This window comes from Manis pentadactyla, chromosome 1, assembly GCF_030020395.1.
Source record: "Manis pentadactyla isolate mManPen7 chromosome 1, mManPen7.hap1, whole genome shotgun sequence".
Lineage (NCBI taxonomy): Eukaryota > Metazoa > Chordata > Mammalia > Pholidota > Manidae > Manis > Manis pentadactyla.
The window spans coordinates 167,013,131-167,037,181 of record NC_080019.1 but is presented as its reverse complement, the minus strand read 5'-3'; the positions used below and the strand labels follow the sequence as shown (position 1 = coordinate 167,037,181).

The 24,051-nt window shown below is 37.2% G+C and overlaps 1 protein-coding gene across 1 annotated transcript; it reads left to right on the top strand.

Annotated features, from left to right (window-relative positions):
* The first annotated feature begins 5,877 nt into the window (after positions 1-5,877).
* On the top strand, positions 5,878-9,247 carry LOC118936200 (serine-rich coiled-coil domain-containing protein 2-like). Its single transcript, XM_036933122.2, is given in 3 exon segments — positions 5,878-6,684; positions 6,687-8,205; positions 8,207-9,247. Coding segments are annotated over 3 exon segments (3,123 nt in total). The 5' UTR covers positions 5,878-6,077; the 3' UTR covers positions 9,204-9,247.
* The last annotated feature ends 14,804 nt before the right edge of the window (positions 9,248-24,051 follow it).

Below are 24,051 nucleotides of genomic sequence, written 5' to 3'. Positions count from 1 at the left end.
ATCCTTTTTAAAAATGTAAGCAATGGAATTTGGGTACAATTCATAGAAATTACAATGATAGCCAATATTATGTAGTAGTTGTATATAATATACATCAGAAATTGCTCTAAGTTCTTCATATGTAGTAATTTACTTAATTCTCATAATAACCTTTATTATTACCACTATTTATTTCCATTTTACAAATGAGAAAATTAAACCATTAAGTAATCTGTGCAAAATCACTTGGTACCAAACATATTATTCACTATGCTACCTGTATAACAGCATCCCCAACTCCTCTTTATGATTAAAGTCAATTGAATCTGTGAAAATGCTTCCTTATTCTTGCTTGTTGGTCTCTTAGCATGCAGAGTCTGAAGTTACTGGGAGGCAGCTATAGCCTGAGGCTTAAAAAGACTGAGGAATCCCACTTATCCACTACACTAAGGACATCGTGTTCATTGAAGTGGTTGAGCGAGAAGTGGGAACTAGGTTGAAGGCACAGAAAGCTTTCTAGTGGAAGAGATGAGACTCTTTTTATATGCTGTCATTGAGTCCATCTGTCTTTTATATTTAGTCCTTAATTGGTGATTAATCACCCTCAGCCTTTATTGTCTTTTAAAAAATTGATTGCTCCCCAAAATAGCCATCAAAACTATAGTCCTTATAATCACAATTTTCCTCTATTTCTCAATTGCCCAGGACATTACATCTATGAATACATTTACTTCCTTCAGTACACCATTTCAATTCACAACTTGTAAAAATTTCAACAATTGTTGATACTATCACATGCATAAGGCTATGTCTTTACACTGACCACCAGCGCTGCAGTTCTCCTTCCCAGCCAGCCAGCAGGTGATCCAGGTTCAAATGCTTTCTCAGACCACCCCAGAACCAAATCCTTTGGACTGAGCTTCCAGGAGGCAGCCTCTGAGATGAACGTCTGTATGTAGGACATTTACTAGGAAGTTCTCACAGGATCAATACTTAGTAAGGAAGGGAATGAAGAAAGCAGGATAGAGCAGAAGGGGATATTTAATAGCAATAAAGTCATGGAAGAGATGTCAGCTAACCCCATTGGAAGCTTTCTTGTTGGGATGACCCTTAAAAGTTGTCTAAGATTGATGAAGGGTTTTTACATTCTTGTATTAACCAGTCATTGGATGTACACTGCCCCTGGAAACAGAGCATGGCTTTGGTGAGTGCCAAGGATCTACTCCCCTGAGAACTCTCAGGCACCGACACCCTGAGCAGCTGGGGAATAGGTGTCTCAGAGCTGTGTGGGGGAACTGCACGGTGTTATCATGCGATTCACTATAATGATTTTGGCTTCAATTGAATGATTCTTAGATAACTTTTCACCATAAATAAGATAGTTGTCTTGGTTATGAGATGGAAATAGTAATATAGAAAACAAAAATGCCACCTTAATGAGCTGAAATTTTAATTTTTCATGATGACTCAGTAAGAGCACATGTGGAGGATTCCTGTAATAGACCAGAAAAGAGAATCTTCAATAAGTAATCTCATTTAGTAAAATGGTGGTGAAGAGGACTAAGTGAAAAAAATCAGGGAGATATTATGGCTTAGGAATCCCAAATTGTGTGATCACCGCTACAGGAGTTCAGTTCTCTGAATCTCCATTTAACAAAACTGTAAAATCAGATAATAATCCCTTCATTGTGTGGTTGTATAGAACACCCAGTTATGACTGTCGTATGGTATAATTTCAAAAAATCTCCTTTTCTTGGAAAGAGACAATAATTTCTTCTCACCAATAATCCTCGGTGAGAGGAAGTATCTCTGTTAATGCTTAAGTCATTAAAAATTACCAGTTTTAGAAAAGGTAGTGGGGTATGAAAGTGGTATTATACTTCCCTGAGTTTTATGTAAGAGTCAAAAGTCTGTTGATAAATCTAGGAGTGACAGGAAGTCCAAATACGCTACTGTCATAATTTTAATCTAACGATTAGAGAATTAAGTTCATCTTTTCCAGGCAGACTGCTGTTCCTAAGCCTTTCCTAGGTGGAAATTCTGGAGCTTTTATGGAGCATATCCAATGCTAACTTCTGCCCTCACTATCCCCTTCTCTTTGTCTCCCTTCTCTCCTGTTTCTCTCTACTTCATTTCCTTTCCCTCTTGAGTCTTCCCATTTATTATTTTATTGATTCTATTGTATCCACCTTTATCTACATCATTGTGGCTGCTTTTAGAATTAGCCTTCCTTCAAAAATCACAATACTTCCATCACCAATAAATGACCACACTTATGCACTTGGAGTTTGTGTTGTATTTTTTCTAATGTTTGTCGTTTATTTGATTTTTTTGCTTTTTTTCTCCAAATTGATCTATCCATATATTTTTATATATTTATATAGAGAAATGGAATCATCTTTTTAGAAAATATTTTGTATCAGCTTTTCTTCACTTCAGAGCATTTTTCAATATCATTAAATACTTCTTGAAAACATGATCTGTTAAATGTGTATAATATTCTTTCTTAAGCATACAATGTAAATTGTTTAAACTAATATTGGTCATAAGCATTATTTCTAACTTTTTTTCTATCACAAATAATAAAGCTTTGAATAGTCTCACATATGAATAATTTATGAATCTTTCATAATCTTGAATACTGGGTCAAAAGGTGGAGTATTTTTAATATTCTTCATTTTAAAATAGTCTTGCAAATGTTTATACTAACTTATACTCTAGAAAGATTAATAAATATTTTTTTATAATGATTGTATTTACAATTTATTTAAAAGTAGACTTTTATTAGTTTTTTTTCCACTTATTTTTATTACAGTAGATCAAGGATATGGTTTAAATTGTTCCTTTGAATAGTAATTCTATTTGCATTTTTTGATCCTATTTTGCATTCAGCATCATTATTTTAGTACATAAAAACCCTATTTCTTAGCTTGTATTCTCATTACTATTATTAAAATTAAATAGTTATTACTTTCTGTATTTGTGAAATCATGTGAAGTACTGGATTTTGTGCATATAAGTAAAACTGACCTAAACTTGATGAGAGATTAATAAAATTCAATTTTAGATAGGCCAAGATGGCCATTCTAGAATTAATGACAGCCTGAGCTATTGAAGATTAATGTTATTAGACATCTTCACCACAGACTATTTACCAGCTCAAGGATGTCTTGAACATTTTTATGCTTTCTGCAGATGGTGCCCTGTATAAAATTATTTTTCTAATGCAATGCATAAGAGGATGAGGTATAAAATTTGTCAGACAATATAAAATAATAGACTTGCCAGATGCTAACAGAAATAAAGAGAAGTGAAGTTTTCCTTTCTTTCCTTTTTAAATAAATAGCAGGGTTTAGTTTGTCATAGCTGAGAGAAGTTCTTGATGAGTCTTTAGTACTTTCCAATGTTCTACACCAGAGAAGAAAGGCAGGGAAAGGGTGACGGTGGGTCATCGGGATTATGTGGAGGGCTAATTTCGTAAGCTACCTGAAAGCAGCAGGTGAACAGAAAGGACAGAGGGTTATGGAGCCATGAAAGGAGAGTGAGTTCTATTTAAAAAGGATGAAGGGAAGAAGGGAGGAAGGGAGGGAGGAAGGAAGGAAGGAAGGAAGGAAAGGAGGAGCAAAAGAAGAAAGGAAGGAAGAGTGAGCCTTTGTAGGAAAAAAAAAAGAACCTTCTTGAAAAAAATACAAAGGTTTTAAATGTAGCACCTAATCGGTAGTGGGAAATGCTCACATAAATGGAGAACAACCAGTATTTCCTCCATGGTGAAGAAGTTCTGTGTGGCCAGAAGAAGAAAACAACTGTTCAGAAGAGCAGACTGCTGCTTAGAAGCTGGTGAAGTGTTTTGGAGGTGCAAGGATTTTGTTATCTTCTCCCCTTTTGTTGCTTTCTCTCCACTTTGGTCCATTGACCATATGTATGCTTATTTTGTATTTATACCTTAGGACAAGTTGCAGTATAGGGAAATGATAATCAAAAAGTAAAAAAGTAAAGAAGTTCATGGTTTTGAGACCCTTTTGTTAGTAAATAGATCATGTACTTGCCTTATTATGGGGGTAGGAATGTGGAGAAATTGGGGCAAAGTTTAGAAAGTTTCCTTTTAAAATAATGCTCCCAACTGATATTTGAAAAACCTAGAGTTATTTATTTTATATTGTATTAATGACTACCCTCTCTGAAGCCTCTTCATTTAAAATAAATGCATTTATTCCTAAAGGTTAATGGAGTCCCTATTATTGTGAGATCTTCTAAACAATACTGACAATTTGGCCAGTGAAGCTTTTGAGTTTCATCTAGCAAAAATGAAATCTCTTCTTACTGGTTCTTCTGTAATATTTCACGTTGGTAATATTATTTTGAAATGGAACTATTTTATTCTCAGTTTTGTTGAAGCCCCCTACACATTGCAATGTTAGGTGAGGCCTCCGGGCAAGTGTTGCCCCGGAGGTGGCCAATTCAGTTTGTGAATCAATACCTCATCCACATCTTATGGATTCCCAAATGTCAGGTTGGATGTTAGAAAAGGATTTTTAGAAAGCACTGCCAATATGCTTTGAATGGTCTCCTTTCCCAAGTGTCCTGTCCATGGAAGAGTGATGAGGTCCCTTGTCCACCACGTGAAATGTTTTATGTGTCCCCTGGAACTAGTGTCTGACTCACATATAACATATCTAAAGGATAAGAGGCCATGTAACTACTCTGTTAGCATTCTGAAGAGAGTTTAAAGAACTGAGCAGTCTGCACTTCCAGAATTTGTCTGGACGAAAGCTGCCTGAGCTTTGCCTGTGTATCAGATATGGGCAGTGCATGAGGCGAGCCACTGTAAACGTGTTCAAGAAGACTGAAAGTGCTGGACGAGCCCAAAAGCTTGACGACTTAAGAGATAGTGTCCATCACCATCAGGGGTGGTGGGGTATGAATAGCATTGTCAACGAGCAGGAGAGGCCTGGGCGTGGAGTCAGCAGCTAGCCTGGTAAGGCAGGGCTGAGTCCACACAGGGAGGCTCTGGGCAAGTGCGCATGTGTGGCCTGGCCTGCAACCCTCAGGGAGGATTCTTAAGTCCCTGGGAGGCTTTACACAACAGTGCCTGGAATTCTTGGCTTTGGGCTGAGGACCGGAGTAGCCAGAGTTGCAAATGTGTAAAGGTAAATGAAAAGTTTTTACAAACAGCTGAAATAGCACATACAGGTCACTGGAGACATACTTTTCCCGCTTCACAGGTTGGCTGAAAATCAGCTCTGTCCTCCTGTTACAAGAGTTTAGTGGGTAGAGTTAAAGGTAAGCTAAGATGAGGTCTTGGGATTTTTTTCCTACTGAAGACACGGTATCAAGTTTTGAAGACTACAGTGTCATATTGAAGCCTGAAAAAAGCAATCTTTTGACCCAAACGTAATCTATTAATGCAGATGCAATCATCTGGCATTAAAAACATAAAACTAAAATTTGAATGTTCTCTTGCAGCAGAGTGCTGTCCTTTGACCTACATTCTACATCATATTCTTTCACTAGTAATTATGTGTTAAATTGTAGAAAGAGAGGATATGAAATTGGTATGCATTCTTCCTGTCACTAGGACACACTTGACCCTAGGTAATCACAAAAATTAAATGACTCTGATAAATCTTAAAATATATTGAGTCATACCTGAGAATTCTATGACAAAAATGTTGAAAGTCTACCACTCAGTAATAGCTAGCCTGGTTGGGTGATGGAGACAGATGGGAATTTTAGATTTTATTCACTTGCCTGCAGGGAAGGTCTTTTAAAAATGGCCCCTCTCAGAGAGCAAAAGCGCAAAGAAATACCCTTTCTATTCTTGTTTTAATGTGGGTTTAAAATCAAAATCCATGATAAAACGCTTAGTATGGAGATCACCATAAAATCCTGTTTGCACTCCCTCAGGCCGCTGGCGCGGTGCTGGCAGTTGCCGGTCGGGCGGCGGTGCCGGCGGGGATGTGACCAGCGGTCCCTCGCCTCACCTGCCGTCCTTGGGCCCGTAAGTCACTGGACGACCCGCACCAGGGCCGCAGCGGAAGAGGCAACGCGATCTCCACACGATTCTGTCAAATTTTAAGAACAAATGCACCTTATAGCTCATGGAAGAAAAAACACAAATCAAGACATTTTTGGGTTCCAAGTTGCCAAAGTATGGAACAAAATCTGTAAGAAGTGCACTGAAGCCAATGTCAAATGGGACACCTGTTAATTTACTGGGAACTTCCAAGAGTAGCAATGTCAAAAGTTACATCAAAAATAATGGCTCCAGTTGTCCATCATCCTATTCATTTAATTGAAGAATGGCAACTAAATACCAGCTTAGTGCACAAGGTGCTGAAGAGCCTAATGATACTCAAAGTTCACATGATAAAGTAATTGATTCTGAAAAACATGCACCTACTCAAGGAACGGTTGATAAAAATGGGATGAAGGGAGGTTTGAAAAGTATTTCCTTACTTACATCAAAGTTAGCAAAGCCATCCACTATATTCGTGTCATCTACAGAGGAGTTGAAACAAAAGTCTTTGTCTGGGCCATCTAACCTGGGTAAATTCACCAAAGGCACATTATTAGCAAGGACTTCATATTCTTCAGCCAGTGCTCCAAAATCACAGTCGAATGGATTTTATGGAAACTGATCAGCTGGCATGCAAAGGCCTAGAACAAACTCTTGTGCTACCAGAAGCAGTTCTGGAGAAAGCTTAGCACATCCCTAGACAATATTAAATCTCTTACTTGTGAAAAAATGAGTTTTTTTCATTCCATTCCGAATTTATTCCTTCCACCTTCATCTATAATCAGATCACATTCCTTCAGTCGAGCTACAGATCTTACAAAGCCTTATCAGAACCAACAGCTGCTCATTAGAGTGCCCCTGAGGTCAAGTATGCTAACAAGAAATTCTCAGCAGTCAGAAGTACTCAGTGGGAATGAACATTTAGGGTATGAATTTAATAGGCCTTATGCTGCTGGTGGAAAGAAGTTGGCTTTACCAAATGGTCCAGGTGTAACTTCCACTTTGGGTTATAGGATGGTTCGTCCTTCTCTACTGAAGTTGAGCCGACCTCCATTTTCTGGGACTGTCACAGCTGATGGTAATAAAAATTTACCTACTGACACGTGTGTGGAGGAAGATGCTGCACTTTTGGCTAAGGACAGAGCTGCTGATAAGGACCAAGAGCTAACTGAGAATGATAGTTACAGAACAGAAAATAACCAGACCATCAAGTGTAATACTAAAATTAGATACATGAGTGATGATGTGGATGACATTTCCTTGTCTTCTTTGTCATCTTCTGAGAAGAATGATTTAAGTGAAGACTTTAGTGATGATTTTATAGATATAGATGACTCCAACAGAACTAGAATAACTCCAGAGGAAATTTCTCTCAAAGAAGAAAAACATGAAAATGTGTCACCAAAGGATATATTTGATTCTTCCAAGGAAAATGAAAAATCCTTCAGTAAAACTGATGAGTGGATAGATATAAATGTCTCTTCCAGGAGTAAATGTACCAAACATACTTCTGGGAATAACTTGATTTCACCAGATACAGATTACAGAGCTGGTTCTTCATTTGAACTTTCTCCATCTGATAGCTCTGACGGAACATATATGTGGTATGAAGAGGGCTTGGAGCCCATTGGAAATGTGCACCCAGTTGGAAGCTATGAGTCCTCTGAAATGAACAGCATAGATCTTTTGAATAACCTTGAATCATGTGACCATGAGGATGATGACCTTATGCTTGACGTGGATCTGACCGAGGATGCACCTCTTGAAAATGTGGAGTGTGAAAATATGAACCGCTTTGACCGATCAGAAAGAAATGTTCGGCAGTCTCAGGAAGGATTTTGGAAAAGGCCACCACAGAGGTGGAGTGGACAGGAACATTACCACCTCAGCCATCCTGACCACTATCATCACCCTGGAAAAAGTGACTTGAGCAGAGGCTCTCCCTATAGAGAATCTCCTTTGGGTCATTTTGAAAGCTATGGAGGGACCCCCTTTTACCAGGCTCAGAAGATGTTTGTAGATGTACCTGAAAATACAGTGATACTGGATGAAATGACCCTTCGTCACATGGTCCAGGATTGCACTGCTGTAAAAACACAGTTACTCAAACTGAAACGTCTGCTGCATCAGCATGATGAAAGTGGTTCATTGCATGATATTCAACTATCATTGCCATCCAGTCCAGAGCCAGAAGATGGTGATCAAATATATGAGTGAATATTTATTAAATGAAATAAAAGAACTTAAAGAGGAAATAAAGAAAAAAGATGAAAAAATCCAACTATTAGAAAATCAGCTTGCAACTCGGTATAACTGCCACCAAAAATCTAAAGAAGGAAAAAGCACATATGCTGATAAATACACCCAAACACCTTGGAGAAGAATTCCTCCTCAAGTACTACAGCCTTCCAGCAGCCTTCCCAGACCCACAGACCACACCCAGGGAAAACTAATAAAGCCGCAACATATCAAGGCCCACAGTGAATGCACAATCCGGGACAGACATTAGAGTGTTGCACATCTGAATGAACGCTTTACACATGGCTTGCAGCAAGAAAGCAACTGTGGTCTGGAAGACTGGCCTTTTTCATCAAGCCTACATTTCACTAAGGATGTGGCTAAAAGTACACCTTCTAAAGCAGACTTGAACATGACCATGAATGCTCAAGAACCTTATCATTTGGCAAATAATCAAATTAGTGACCTGCAATTTGTACCTACTTCTCTTCAGACACTTCCCCAGTCAAGTACAGTAGACCAGGCTAAGAGAGTTGGAAGAAGTCAGTCTTCACTGGAGGACCAAACGTCTCAACCCAAGTCCTTGCAGCTTTTTAAGCTTTCCATCTCGAATTCTTTGATACCTCCTTCAGTTTCAGAATCGTCTCCAAGTAGGACTCCCACTTGTAAGAAGTCATGAATAATCACACCATGTACTTCAGCAAAACTTCAGCCAACATCTAGTCAAACAAATCTTGCAAATAATCCAAATCTGAAAGTGTCTAAGCCCCGTCCCCCTTCTGGCTCTTTCAAACAAAAACAAATAAGCAGCCCCTACCCAGAGCCTCAAAACTTCCAGGCCAAGACAGGCATCCCAAGACCATTAACAAGAAGAAGAGAAACCATGCAGAATTTGAATGGCAATTTGAATTCTGGAGATTGTTTGCCCTCTAATCGATTTTCCCGTCTTCCTAAACCAAAAATACATTAAGTACATAGCCATCGCCTGCCAATTTGCTTTTTTAAAAAACAATGTTATATAATAGCTTTATGTGTAGTTTACTACCATGATGGAGGTCCCATTGAAAGCTTGTAAATCCTAAAATTAAAATGCTGGAAGCTTTAAAAAAAAAAAAAATTCTGTTTGTAAAGTCAAAGCAATGGTAATTCTCTAGGATAATTCCTTTGAAAATAATAATATTAATAATAGAATTACTCCTACAAAATAGTAATATATAATTCTATGTATAAGACATTATTCTAATTAACCTTCACATATTAACTTCTTTAATCTGCAAACAACCTTATGCAGATGGTGTTATTGTTATATCTCTTTTATAAAACAAGCAACTGAGGCTTAGAGAGGTCAAATAACTTTTCTGGAATGTTAAGTTTAAAAATGCTCCATAATTTTTTGTATGTACAAGCTCTGCCAGGTATCATTCTGACTTTTTCTATAAAATGAAACAAATCATGTCTTTCAACATATTGAATGTACAATACAAATAAGTTAAATTAAGGTCATTCAAGTTAAAATAAGATAATGCATATGAAAAAAATGGTAATATGATGTACAAATGTGTCAGAACATGAACTTGTTCCAGTCTCTGAGTTTAGGACTGCTAGGAAAGGAACTATATGAGAAATCAACCAATAAATCAAACACTACAAAAAAAAAATTAATAAGAGAGAAAACCCCATGATTTTCTTCCAGGCTAACATTGCTGTCAGTCTGCAAAGGCTGCAGTGATTTTATGATATAGTGATGGGCAGATGCTGGTTCTGCCAGGCCAATATTAAACTCTGTTTCTTTAGGCTTAAATCCATCTACCCTACATCTAATTATGTGTTAAATACCCAAGAAATATGTGCAGCAACACTAATGGGTCACTGGAAGGGTAAGAGAAGGACCAAGATCTCAGATAAGCAGATGTTGATTATGCACTGGTCTCTAGGACTGGTCCCAAATGTGCCCTTTTCAGCTCCTCTAGTGTCTGATCTGACCTCCTCTTGCATTCTGGGAGACAGAGCATTGCAGAAACTAACAGCAATGCCTTCAGGACAGGAGGGTCAAACAAATGCTCAAGTTTCTGTACTTTGGGGGGAGGAAATGTAGAGGGAAATGGGCAGAATGACTATTAGGTGACAGTGGTGACCTGTAGGGAGCTGGAAAAAGGAGACGGGTTCCATAATTTATAAAGCATGATGGTCCTACTGGGAAGCAATTTATAAATGTGTATCTTCTAACACGTTTGGGGCTTCTTTGAAGATAAGGCCAGTCATGACCACAAAGGAGACATTACTTTTGGTGCAATTAAAAGAGAGATAACACTAAGTGGATATATGGTAGCAGAGAGAGTTGAGCAATGTTCAGCTTTCATTTGTTTACTGAATACTGATTATATACCAGACTGTGATATGTTGGAGTTTTTTTTTAAAAAGGATGCTTAAGATTGGATTTTTACATTCTAGAAATTCTAGTTAGCTATTTTAGTTCTTGTAGAAAACTCAGAGCAAGGAGTATCTATCTATCTAAAATGCTACATGGGTAAAGGCTGCGCAATTAAGGGCCAAATGTCAGTACGGGCTTTGTTTCAGTTTAGAACCTCTGCTCCCAGTTCATGTCGAGTGAGAGCATTGCTTATAGCTTGATTCTGCAAGGATTCATGTAAATTATAGTGTTCACAGGAGTAACACAGCTTTGTTTGTGGTTCTTCACACATCTTCCTCATGCCAACTGTAGGACAGCCTCTTTTTATGTATCATGTTGTATATACATATTTTCTGCTGCTTCTGAATAGTGACAGACTGTTCAGTGAGAGCACAAACACAAAATCTCTCCTTCGTTAACTCCCAGATGCTATAGAGGCTTAAAAGAGGAGAAGGCTGGGGAAAGGTAGATGGCTGTCTCCATCAAAGGGAAGAGAAATTATCTTGAAACTAGTCAAGGAAACGCTGCAATAGCTGGCCAACTATTTTTTTGTGATTTAAAAAAAGAAGCTCCCTCTGAATTATGGGAGAGCTCTACTCAAACATCCTATTTATATGTGACCTGGAGCCTTGAGGGGCCTACGCTGCAGTGTAGATTTACAATTTTAAAATTTGTAACATGTGCATACCCATTTAATTTGACTCAGTTTGGGAATATAAACTGTAACTGGGCAAATCATTAGGTAACCCAAGAGGGGGAGACAGAGTTCAGAGCTCCTTTTCCTATTTAGGCAAAACACAGTTGATTGTTCTGTTACTTAGATTGTATGCTATTTGTCAAAAGTAGGGCTTTCTTTTTTGGCTAATTAGTTACTGAGACCACTCTTCTAAGCAAACAATATCATGAATTATAACACTAATAAGAACAAAGTCTCTGAAAGGTACAAAAACAAGGGTACAAGAGGTCCTATAAATGGGTTTACCTATTGGGGAGACAAATTTACATAAAGCCAGATAGCTGTTAATAGTGTCTACAACTGTTCATTGCCTGTACTCCAATTATCCATTTTGCAGCTCTCCCCTGTATGTCATGTGATCTACAAACCAATATAACAATATTTAAGACAGGAAGACAAAATTTAAATGTCTCATGTTATACTATTAAGATAGTTCTCAAATTCGGCAAAAATAATGTTCTCAAGTTTAGACTTCCCTTAGAGCAAAAAGACAAAAAAATTCAGAGAGTTTAGGGTATACCCATACTGTCTCTTCCCTATCAAACATTTTTAATCTTTATCTACACTCACTGTTTCATTTTCCTTATCTGCACTTACTCTTTTCACCCTAGTCTGGCTTCTGCATTCAACATGTGCCTAGATTATTTTCTCGACTGTCACAAAAGCCCAGCTGTCACCAGATGCCCCTCGACCCCTCTCCGGCATCCGACACTGCTGCCAGTGTGATTGCCTAGGAATGCTCCTTCCTTCCTTGCATCTCTCCAATGGTCCCCTGGCTTCTCTGACTGAAGCAGCTACACATGTGGGGCCAGACTGAGGGCAAAGAGCTATGTGACTTTGGGGAAGTTACAGATTCCTCATCCATAAAACAGATGGAATAATAAATGAATAATAATAATAATAACATTTACTTACAAGGTTCTCATGAGAATTAAATCAGTTGCTCCATGTAAAGGGCCTATGCCCGTGCCTGGCAAACTGTAAGCATTGTCTTACTCTAGCTGGCATTAGTACCCTATCTAATGAAATTTAGTTCTCAAAAGATACCATTCTTAGAAGTCATTTTCCCTTGTGCTTTCTATCTCCTTTCTGGCTTACCCTTTTATCTAACTTAACATGACTCACCAATGTGTCTCCTTTCCTCCTGGGCTCTCCTCTCATACCTCTAAATTTGCCAGCTAGCTTCTCATGGATGTCCAACAGAGAACCAAATGCACTTGCCAACACTAACCACATTCACTTATCCACCCATTTATTATTTTCCAGGCTGTGCTTGGTCTAAGAGCACTGTTGGCCCAAGAGCCCACCAATTTGTTGGACAAAATATTCTTATATCTGGAGGTTTTGTTTTATCCCTTGAGACTTTTGAGTATAGCTCCACTGTATCCTGGCATGGAATAATGTTGCTGTGTCAGCACAATCTGGAGGAATTTTTTTTCCTCCAGGTGACTCAGCTTTTTCCTTTTTGCAAAAAATTATTTATTTTTTAGTTATCATTCAAGTCCAGTAGTTTTACTAGGATATGTGTTGGTGCTCATCATTCTACATAAAATAATCTTTTCTGAGACATAGTTTGCTCTTTCAGTTTGTAAATTCAGCTCTTTTATTTTTAGCAAACTTCCAAATTTATGTCTTTAAATATATTTTTCTCTGGGAAGTTTGATTTTCTTCTTCAAGGGTAGTTGTATTTATGTAGTATTTCCTTTGACTGTCTTCCTGATCTCACGTTTTTGTAAACCTTTACATTTTTATTTTGCTTACTCTTGTTAGTTCTGTTTTCATCCATGTCTACATAAATGTTGTCTTTATTTATGTTATGATTTTCCTTTCTTTTTTACCTTTTCTACCAAGTCCTGAAAGTTCATATTTTATGTCTTTCTGTCTCATCATTGCTACCCTGAGTTATTGTATTGTGCTGTGACTTTTCTTGATTTGTTAAGTTATTCAAATTCATGGAAGCATGTTATTCTGTGGTTATATTTTTCTCTCTCTGGGGCTTATTTTTCCTGTTCTTTCTCTTATTGTATTTTCTAATGGTTTCCAGCTCCTTTTATATTATTCTGTCCCTCTGAATGTGATGAATTTTAATGAGATAATTGAATTGCAGTATAGTCATTGGAAAAGTGAGCAGCATAGGATTCCCAGATAGCAAAGAGTCACCCAGTTCAAATGGAATTTCCTTTTGGCCTAGAACTTTGTGCATTTTCTGGGCTGTTCCTTCAGCCAGCAGCATTTGCAGCTACAGGAACCTGCATGATTCAGATCTCTTCCCAAAGAATGTGTGCAAATCTCTCTCCTGGTGTAAACAGTAGGCTTTCTGCCTCACTTCCCTTGTGGCCCTGGGTGCCACTTCAGAACCCAAGGAAGAACCTAACATCGGTTCCTACAGAATATTTTTATCATTCCTGATATGGATTCTGAATTTTTCCCTCAAGTGTGTCATCTGTGCATAGCTATGCACTGATGGGTTGAGATCCTGAAATCATTTGTTCTGTTATCTTTTATTTATACTTATTTTACTTCCACTATATAATTTTTCACACATTAGAGTTTGGGTTACAAGTATCTTACACTTTGTTAAGATGAGGCTGATCACCTAAGTTGAATCTCTTGTTAACTGGAACTCATCTCTTTTTTCTTGGCATTTCATGTTTCTTACTGGACTACCCCAAATCAATTTCTCTTTCTTCTCCATTGGTGGCTGAACTTGGCTTTGTTTAGGAAATTAGCCTTTGTTATTTATTATTTACCTTTGAGTTCAGTTTTGTAGAGTTTGGTAACTATTTCATACACCTGTGATGGGCACATATAGACGAAGTATATATTTAAGGTAAATACTATGTGTTTTTGTTTCCCATATATATTCATGAACTTGGAATTGAGTGACTCCTTGACTAGGCTGTACTGAGATCAGATACACTGTGCAGAACCTACAAGAGAGAATGAAGGAAACAAAACAACAAAGGGAAAAAATGCAACCTGATCATTTATAAAGATGGAGAATGATACCTAAGAGATACAGAGTTGAAAAGACTGTATAAAATCTCAGCTAACAAGAAGTCCTGAAGTAGTTTGACTCCATGTCTAGTTAATGCAATGGCTCAACAACATTATGGATCCTGATTTTTGACCATCCATCCACTTGCAGTTTTTGGAATCTTGTGTCAACTTGTTCTTCTTTTAGACATGCTTTTCAGGAGGAGAAGAAGACAGGACCATTTTTACCTACAATTTAAAAATTGGAAGTGAGCATGTACATTTAGATCTAAGTTATACTAAGAAAGACTATCTCAGGAGGACACAAGGATGGCTTCACCCCCTATTATTCAGATTGGATTTCCAGTCTAATTCAAATATATGCATTGTTTATCCAATTAAAAATGCACAAAGAAAAAAAAATATCATTGCAACAGGCAAATACCAATAATTAGGACAATAAAAATGCTGGCATTGAGCATTTTTTAGCATAAATTAGAGTTTAACACTTCACTGGAATTTAGGCTGTAGATATTTTAAGGAATTAGAGAATCACTTTTTCTAGAGTAGCTGTTTAAATGAGTTCAATTGCAAGTAAAGAAGTCACTTGGAACCCAAAGGTTTATATATTGCCATATGCTAAGAGCTGTACTGAAATGGCAGGAAAACAGGTGCATAATTTCCTACAGCAGTAAAGGAATTTACTTTTAGACCAATATGGACGCTTCCAATGCAAAGACTCATATGCAGCTGCAGTTCAATGTTATTTTTTGACTGATGGAAATTTATTTTGGTATTTCAATAACAGTTATGTCACAGGGAATTTTTCTTTTCCCTGACTTGAGTTTGGTAACTATTTCATACACCTGTGGACAAATACAGAAAAAGTATATATTTAAGGTAAATACTATGTGTTTTTGTTTCCCATATATATTCATGAACTTGGAAGTGAGTGATTCCTTGAGTAGGCTGTACTGAGATCAGATACACTGTGCAGGATACAAGAGAGAATGAAGGAAACAAAACAACAAAGGGAAAAAGTGCAACCTGATCATTTATAAAGATGGAGAATGATACTTGGGGATAAATGGATTTCTGTTTTGGAGAACTATTATTTGGTAAACTCTGATGTGTTTGGAACCCACATAGTCATCTGAAAAATAAAAACTTTTCTTATCTCAACAGTTACTTTTTATAACAGCAGAGGGGAATTTGCTTGGTAGGGCAGTTCATACCAAGCATGAAATTTCTACAAGATCAAAGTCCAAAGTGTACTTTGAGAAGCATGGTGTGGTTTTTCAAGGATCAGCTTTCAGCATGCTCAGACCAGTAGATTCTTAATGGGTTATTGTGAGAAGGAACTTAGACAAAAGCATGACCAAAAGAAACATTGTCTGGGGACAAGCTGTCTTAGGATATTAGTCACAGGTGACGTGGCAGTCTTAACCTCAAGGTCATCAGCTTCCATCTATCCTTAGTCAAAAGTGGCTAGAAAGTGAGTACAAATGCTGGCCAGTTTGCTATCAGAAAAAAAGGAAAGTGTTCCAACCCTGCTTTTTGAAAGTGTTTGTATCAAAGGTCCAAATTTGAAAATAAGGGGGGGCTGTATATTCATAAACACCCATAAGCACACAAGCACGTACACACATTCATACATGTATAAGAATAGAACTGGAAGAATATTCACGGATACATTAAAAACTAAGCAGTAGGATTTGGGTAATTTTAAATTTCTTCTTTTTTCTAAATGTTATACAATGAAATATACTTCTCTTTGTTATCAAAAAAACAATTTTATTTCTCAGTCTTGATTTTTATATAATTAAAAGATAATCCCATCATTTTCTCCACCTGTTTATCTCTTTAGAACTTGTCTTTAAAACACTTTGACCCATAACAGTTCTATGAAGCATTCAATCTTGTCTTAAGTAGCTGGTCCAAGAGCTAACATTTCCAACTTCCTAAGTTTATACTTATGCCTCCAAGTCAGGTATCAAAAGAGGTTAAGTTGTTATACCTCCAAAAACCTTCAAAGAACTATCCAAATATTTTTCAGACTCAACATTATTTTAGAAATTTTTCTTCCTTATATTTGACTTAGACCATCTTTCTGAACAAACATGCTTTTCAATGAGAATGAGCATGATCACTTTTTTTTTTAAAAAGCTGTAGTACAAGACCTAAAATGGAAAAATTAAAAAAATTTCAGGCCTTTGTGTTGCCTCTTAATAGCTCTCATCTTACTCCTCAGAGATAATAATATTCAACATAGATTTGTTTATTTACTCACCAAGTAGCTAATGAAGGCCTGAAACAATCATGTTTCAGACACTGTTCTAAATGCTCGGAATGAGCAGTGAGCAAGTATATAAATGGCCTTTCTAATACAGAATGTACATTTCTGTGGAGGAGAAGACAAAAGCAAGTGAGTGAACAATAAGTCTGTAATATTTTATCCACTGGATAGTGGTAAGTGCTAAGAAAAGATAACAGGGAAGGGAAGGAAATACAAACTATATGGAGATTGTACAATATTAGGCAGATTGTCCAAGGAAGGCTTCACTGATGAGTGACCTTTGTCACCTTGGGAAAGTAAGTGAGTTAGTCAAAGGAGTATCCAGAGCCAGAGGCTCCTGGACAACAGTGCAAAGGCCCTGAGGCAGAAGTATGCCTAGTAATTCAAAGAACCCTCAAGTACTCATGCTCCCTCTGGTAGTTTTCTGCAAAACTAATCAGTATGATTTGTTACTAAGAGGTGTGTTCCATTGTATCCCACAACAAATGAATAATTGGCTCACTACTGCCCATCCTGCTTGTGCTCCTTTATCCCCTAGAACAGTAATAGTAGAATATTTGGTCAAGTTGATTGTCAGTTTTAAGTGATTTTTGACTATGCAGGTAACAGTCATACACCACTCTTCCTTTTGTTTTGCATGAGATAATTTTTCTAAAATTAGCAACTACCTTGCTCTTCATTTTCCTTGTTTGCAATGCAACTATGGTTATATTGTCCCAAACAACTCAATATCTCTATGTAATACCCATTGATATTGGTTATCATTTACTGCCCCTCATCTGTTTTGTCTTTTTTACCTGTGAGAATCTTCCCCTTTAGTGATGCTGCCATTTGGCAGTTGCCTTTCTTTCCACTCTGGGATTCCCTATGCTCATCACCTAGGTTGAATCTCTTGTTAACTGGAACTCATCTCTTTTGTCTTGGCATTTCAAGTTTCTTACTGGATTATCCAAATCAACTTTTCTTCTTCATTCGTGGTTGGACTTGTCTTTGTTTATGCAATTAGCCTTCGTTATTTATTATTTACCTGTGAGTTCAGTTTTCTCTTAGTTACAAAGTACCTAGGACATACAGAATTGAAGACTGAATAAAATGTCAGCTAACAAGAAGTCCTGAAGTAGTTGACTCCATGTCTAGTTATTGCAGTGACTCAACAACATCATGGATCCATATTTTGACCATCCATCCACTTGCAATTTTTGGAATCTTCCATCATGATCAGAGGTAGACTTAATAGCACTGGCATCACCAGCATCCGGAGGAACAGACAGACAAATGCTTTCTTGTGTCAGTATTCAAAAGCCTCAGAGAACTTTTTTCTCTTGTAATAATTAGATTATGCAGAGAAGAATCTTCTAATCACCTGTGCTAGGGAGTGGTCAGGTGAAAGGGGAGTATGAAACTACGTGTTAAAAGCTTCCCCTTCTAATGGAGAAAGAACTGTAAGAATCTCATAGTTCAATATGTCAACTTTCACATAATTTCTCTTCTTTTAATTCTTCACCCTAGCTGTTAACTATGCATGGTATTTCCCACTCCAGAGCCTTTCTGAGTGAAGTTTCACAGAGAATAGACCCCTGATCACCAGCCTGGAAAAGGGTGTGTTAATCCTCCAATTGTTCATATTTGGGGGGTAAGACTTATGGAGCTCACCATTCTATGTAAAATGTTTTGTGTGGACATAATTTTTCATTTATCTGGGATATTTTACCAAGAGTACAATTTCTGGGCCTATGTTGAATGACTATTTATTCTTAAAAAAACTGCCAAACTATTTTCCAGAGTGGTGGTAACATTTTATGTTCTCACCAGTAATATATGTGAAATGCATTTCCTTGCATCTCTCCAAGTTTTGGTATTTCACTCTTTAAATTTTAGCTATTCTAACATATATGAAGTGATATCAGTTTTAATTTTCATTTCCATAATAGCCAATGATGTACAGCTGTTTATATTTTACCAGTTCAAGTAAAGCATAGAGACCTTACCACCCCTTTCATCCACTTACCTTTCCCCTTATAGTACAATGGTCTAAAATATGGTCTCTTCATATATTAGAGACCATATCAGATGATGTTATAACTTTTGTTTCACCCACCCAACATAATTTAGACAACTCAAGATAAGGATAATATATTACATTTGCCCATATTTCTACTCTTTCCTTTGTTTTTGCTTCATATCTGAGAGTCACTCGTTTTCAGGGAAACACTTGTTAATGTGTAGAGTGAAGGTCTGATTGGGATGAAATCTCAGTTCATTACACTATGCCCTCTGACAGTACCATGGTGAGGGAAGCAGAACGCCATCTAGCATCAACCTGTACCATCTCATTCCACCTCTTTCTGCAATATGTGGGTAAAAGTTATGCTTTGCATTTGGTACCATGGACACCAACTAGGTAAGGAGCAGAGAGAGGCTGACTTGCCCTACTTTGCTATTGTTGGATGGGGCTAGAGCTTCAGCTCCCTAACAGTCTCACTGATTCTTCAGGGTGGGGGGCAGTTTTTCCTTTGGTGTTTGGCTGAATTAGGATGTGTATTATTAAAAGATTTTCTATCTTTTAAGTCACACTTTTTTCTGGTCCTTTGGTTAGAGGGTGGAGGCTTTTCTTGTGTGTTTTCTCTTGCCTATGTCCATTGGCAGTTCTGAGTTGTAGGTTTCTCCAGTGCCCCATCCAGGATATATGAAAGACAAAATAAACCCAGGGAGCTCGTTACCCTCATCACCATGTTGTCCTAAAAGTCCTGTGATCCCTACCCAGTTCACCTTTCTGAGTCTTTCTATGTTTGGTTATTGTACTATGGTCAGGTATTTTTAGTTGTGTGAGGGAAGACTAGCCATCACATCTTGGCCAGAACCAGAAGTCCTGGCATTCCTCTTTCCATTTATTTTATGATATCACCCCATTCAGTTGACATGTGATGTGTTATTCGTTCATCCATTTATTCTTTCTTCATATCATCATTTATCCACAATACATTTGCTGCATGTTGAATAAATGTGTGGTACTATCAGAAACATTACTACCAAGACTAATCAGCCTTGTGGACAAGTCTGTGTTTACTATAGAAGACATCATTGAAAAAATGAATTGTGTTCCACATAGAAAACAAAAGACAAATCATTATTGGGCTAGTGTATATGTATAATATTTGTTTATAATAACCAGTAAGCACTTTCTTAAAAGGAAAGAGTATTTGTAAAATGTAAAATCTGTGGCACAAAGAATTGATGTGAAAGATTCAAAATTTCCCCACCCGCTGACTTTGGGGATGGTGGTGATATAGATGTATTTAAGTTATCTTCTGGTATCAGATGACCCCTAAGTTATTCCCTTCCTCCAGCTCTGGGAGTGCATTTTGAAGTTCTTTGAAAGTTTTGCATCACCTGGGCACTCTTACAGTGAGGGTTGCAATCCATCAACAGTAATTACAAAGTGATCCATTCACAGTTGATCTTGAATATTTCATTTTCTTTACTAGCTGGTTTTTATTGTAGCTTCAGTGACTCCCAAAGCCTGGAGCACACCTTGCCTACTGTACTACGGTGACAGCTGCCACTCATCTCAGACAATTACAAACCAAGCAGAGAGTCATAAATTGCCCAGGGAGCCCTGATTAAGATTGCAACAGAGCTGAAAATAAAACTTCTGACTCTTTCAGTGCAACTGCCTTGCCTGTCTGAATCTAAGATGTGACAAAGTCTCAGTCCACTGCTCTCTTACTGTCCTGGGTATCTCCCTGTGCTGTGATTTCTTCTAATCTCTGCAGGCTCAGTAACAACTTCCTTTTGTCCAGACCTTATTATCAGGTGGTACCAAAGGTAGTTGTGTCATTATGCCATAGAAATAGATGTCTTCTTTATTTGGTCTCTCACCCATTTTTATGCTGCTAACACACATAATTTTTCTTTATATTTTTTGTACATGTTGTGATAAAATCTTATCCTTGTGTTGTGTTCTGAGGAGGCTTAGACTCTTATGGTCTTAAAATGTTCTATGGCAAAAAAGTTTACTTACTAACACTCCTGGAGATTAACAGTACATGTTAATACTTTTAAATAAATCTTACTTGTTTCAACCCTGTATTTTTCAGACTTACTACCACAACAAATTTCTGTAATATTAAAAAAAAAGACTTGTTTCTCATGAAAGTGCTCTTTTTACACAGTATAGTGCACCAGCCTCAAGTGTGCAGTTTGCCTAGCTTTGACAAATGCAAACATCATGTGACCCACACCTCCCTGTCAAGATATGAAACGTTTCATCATTGCACAAAGTTCCCTCATGTCCCTTCCCAGTCAGTCTTTGCAAGTCCTGATGAATCCCTGAATCCATGTTCTGCCATTATATATGATTTTTGCCGTTTTCATATGCATCAAACCGTACATATACCCTGTGTGTCTAGCTTCTTTTGGCCAGCATATTGCTTTTGAGATTTAGTCATTTTATATATTTCAATAGTTCAACCCTTTCTATTTCTCAATAGCATTTCACTGTATATATCAGTTTTTTAAATTAATTCTTTCACCTCTAGGTGGACACAAAGATGGTTTCCACTTTTTGATTGTCATGAATAAATTTTTGTACAAGCTTTCTGTGGACAAATGCCTGCTTTTCTTTTGGATGAGTTTGATTTGATTGTTCATCATGTAACTGTAAGTCTAACTTTTTAAAAAACTATGAATTTGTTACCCTTTTAAACTCTCACGGAAGTGTTGGGGGTGTGGGGATGTTTCCTTTACCCTTCAAGGTTCTTCTGGCTGGTCTGAGAATCAAACTGACATGAGACAGATTAACAGGAGAAAATCAAACAAAAGTTTAATGACATGTATACCTTGTGTAGACAGAGGAAAGAACCAGGAAAACTGAGTTGCTCCCTGAAATGGCCAAAGCCATCACCTTAAATACCATCTGTGGCTAGAGACAAAAAAAAGACGTTGGGGTTTGGGAGTGGGTCATGGGAAGTTACCAGGAAAAGCACAGTAAACAAGAGTAAAGTTGTTATAAAGACTGAAGTCCAAGCTTTCTCCATGATAATGATTTCTAAAGATTTAGGGTCATAACCTTCTTTATTTAGGGTTACACAGTGAGACAGCCTTACAAAAAACTCTGTTTGCAGTTACTTAAAAATAACCAACTTAAAATATGCCAGAGAGAGAGAGAGAGAGAGAGAGAGGCATATTTTGTGGTGGCAAAATTTGTTTCCTTACAGAAATATGAGGATTTCTGACCATAAGGATTTTGAAATATTTTAGTCTAACACCTGGTAACAGATATAAGTATACAGTATGAAATGCTGATACAGATATTATAGAAAATGAGTATGGTCAAAAGAGGTGAGAAAAACAGGAGTCTCTTTATTCAGAGACATTCAGCTCTGTCTTGAGTTGGTTCCATTCATGACTCAAAGTTTTTTTTAAGGTATAATTGACCTCTGGTAGCTGAGAAATTTTAGATATTTCCTCATATTTCTGTAGAGTGTTCAGATAATTTCACTGTAAAACGTTTTTCAATTACATTACAAAAGTTGGTGCAAAATTTCTAGTCCAGCTTATTCTTATAGAGCAGAATCGGCAGTTATTCTGGAAATCCACATTTTCTTCTACTTTTAAATAATAGGTATTAAATCACAATATGAGGTAGGATATTTAATGTAGGAAAATTTTCTTTTCAAGTCGATAGATTAATTCCATAGTTTCTTATAATGAATCTTGAGTTTTGTAAACACTATTCAAATCTGGACTATTTGCAGTGCAGCTTGGTTAATAATATTTCAGGTTCTGCTGAAGGATTTTAAAAAACGTGTGCTTTGAGAGATCATTTATGTATGGCAGATAATCACGTTTATGTTTTGCATAAGAGAATGTTTGTTTACCCAGGGAACAAGATATGAGTAGATTGAAGAAGATTTGTTTTTGTTTTCTTTTTCTTTTTTGGCTTAGTACTGTCAAAAAAATCCACAGAGGCAAATGGAGTCACTTATGCCAGGCCAAACCACCAAACCAGGGCTTAATCCCACACCTAACTGCAGTTCCAACCTCCCCCAGAAATGTGGCCTGAAACCGTCAGAACTTTCTGGTCAGCACCAGTGAGGTAATCTGTTACAGGGGTCCTCTCTATCCCCCAGAAGAAGATGAGGTGATCTAATGATAAAACCATTTACTCTTCCCCTGGAGGCAAGATGACCTTTGCAAAGAACATTCTCTTCTTTTCTTCTGCTAATAACTTTTTGCCCCACCCTCCTCCTTATAAAAAACTTCCATTTTGTACAACTTGTAGCATCTCTCTGCTTGTTAGATGGGATGCTGCCTGATTCATGAGTCTCTTAATAAAGCCTATTAGATCTTCAAATTTGCTTGACTGGATTTTGTTTTTTTACAGTAGACGGAATGAGAATATGGTAACTTGGAACTACTAACTCGCTCATATCCACTTTGCTTGTCCCCTAAATCTTCTAGATATTTTATGACATATTTTCTATTCAAAGGTGCAAATGATGGTAGCGTGGGGAAGAACCTTGAAAATATCTAGTCAAAACTTTCATTTGATGCTTAAATTTCTTCTAAACCATCTTCTCTAGTTGTTTACCTTTAAGAATAGAAGGATTTGCTTCTTTGGGTCATGGAGAAGGTCTACAGAACATTTAATTTTGGTATGGAAATGAATTTATTCATTCTTTTCTCTGTCATATCAGTTATGCTTCCTTTTTTTATTCCAAGACAGAAGAGAATGTGGGGAGTGTGTGCAATGACAAAAGGCACACTTCCTACCTGGTACTTACTGAGTTTCATACAGAAGGGAAGGCTGTCTGGTGCCTCTCAAAGTGTAAAGCACAGATGAAAATCTGGAAAGCACATGGGGTCTGTACCTAAAGCTCACAAGGCCACAACCATCAAAATGTCTTCCCTGAGATTCTGTAGTGTGTGGTTGTGAGCACAGTCTCATAGACTTTGTACTGTACTTATTGCCAACTGTTCACTACCTATGCTCCAATTCTGATAGTACATCAGACTGGTACTGCTATTGTTTTAATTTGTTATTATTTTTATTACTGTGAAGTATTTTTTCCTTGGAGAGAACAAATTATTATTTTAGAAATCATGGTTTAAATTTCCTCTTAACAACCCAGGCTAATTATACTCCAAATAAATGCATTTTGTTTTAAAAGTAGGCCTTATTTTAAAGAAAAGTGATATGGTGTCAGATAATAGGAGCTGTCTGACTGAGAATTTCTCCTGAGGTAATTTTGTTAATAAGAATTTCCCTCTCTAGATACAAGGAACACTTACTGATAATATTATCATGAGTCTCTCACTATCCTGTAAACATTTGGATTGCTTTGGAAGGGAGAGATGAAAACAAAGCTAAAGGCTGTGGTTACCCATTTGATTCCAGT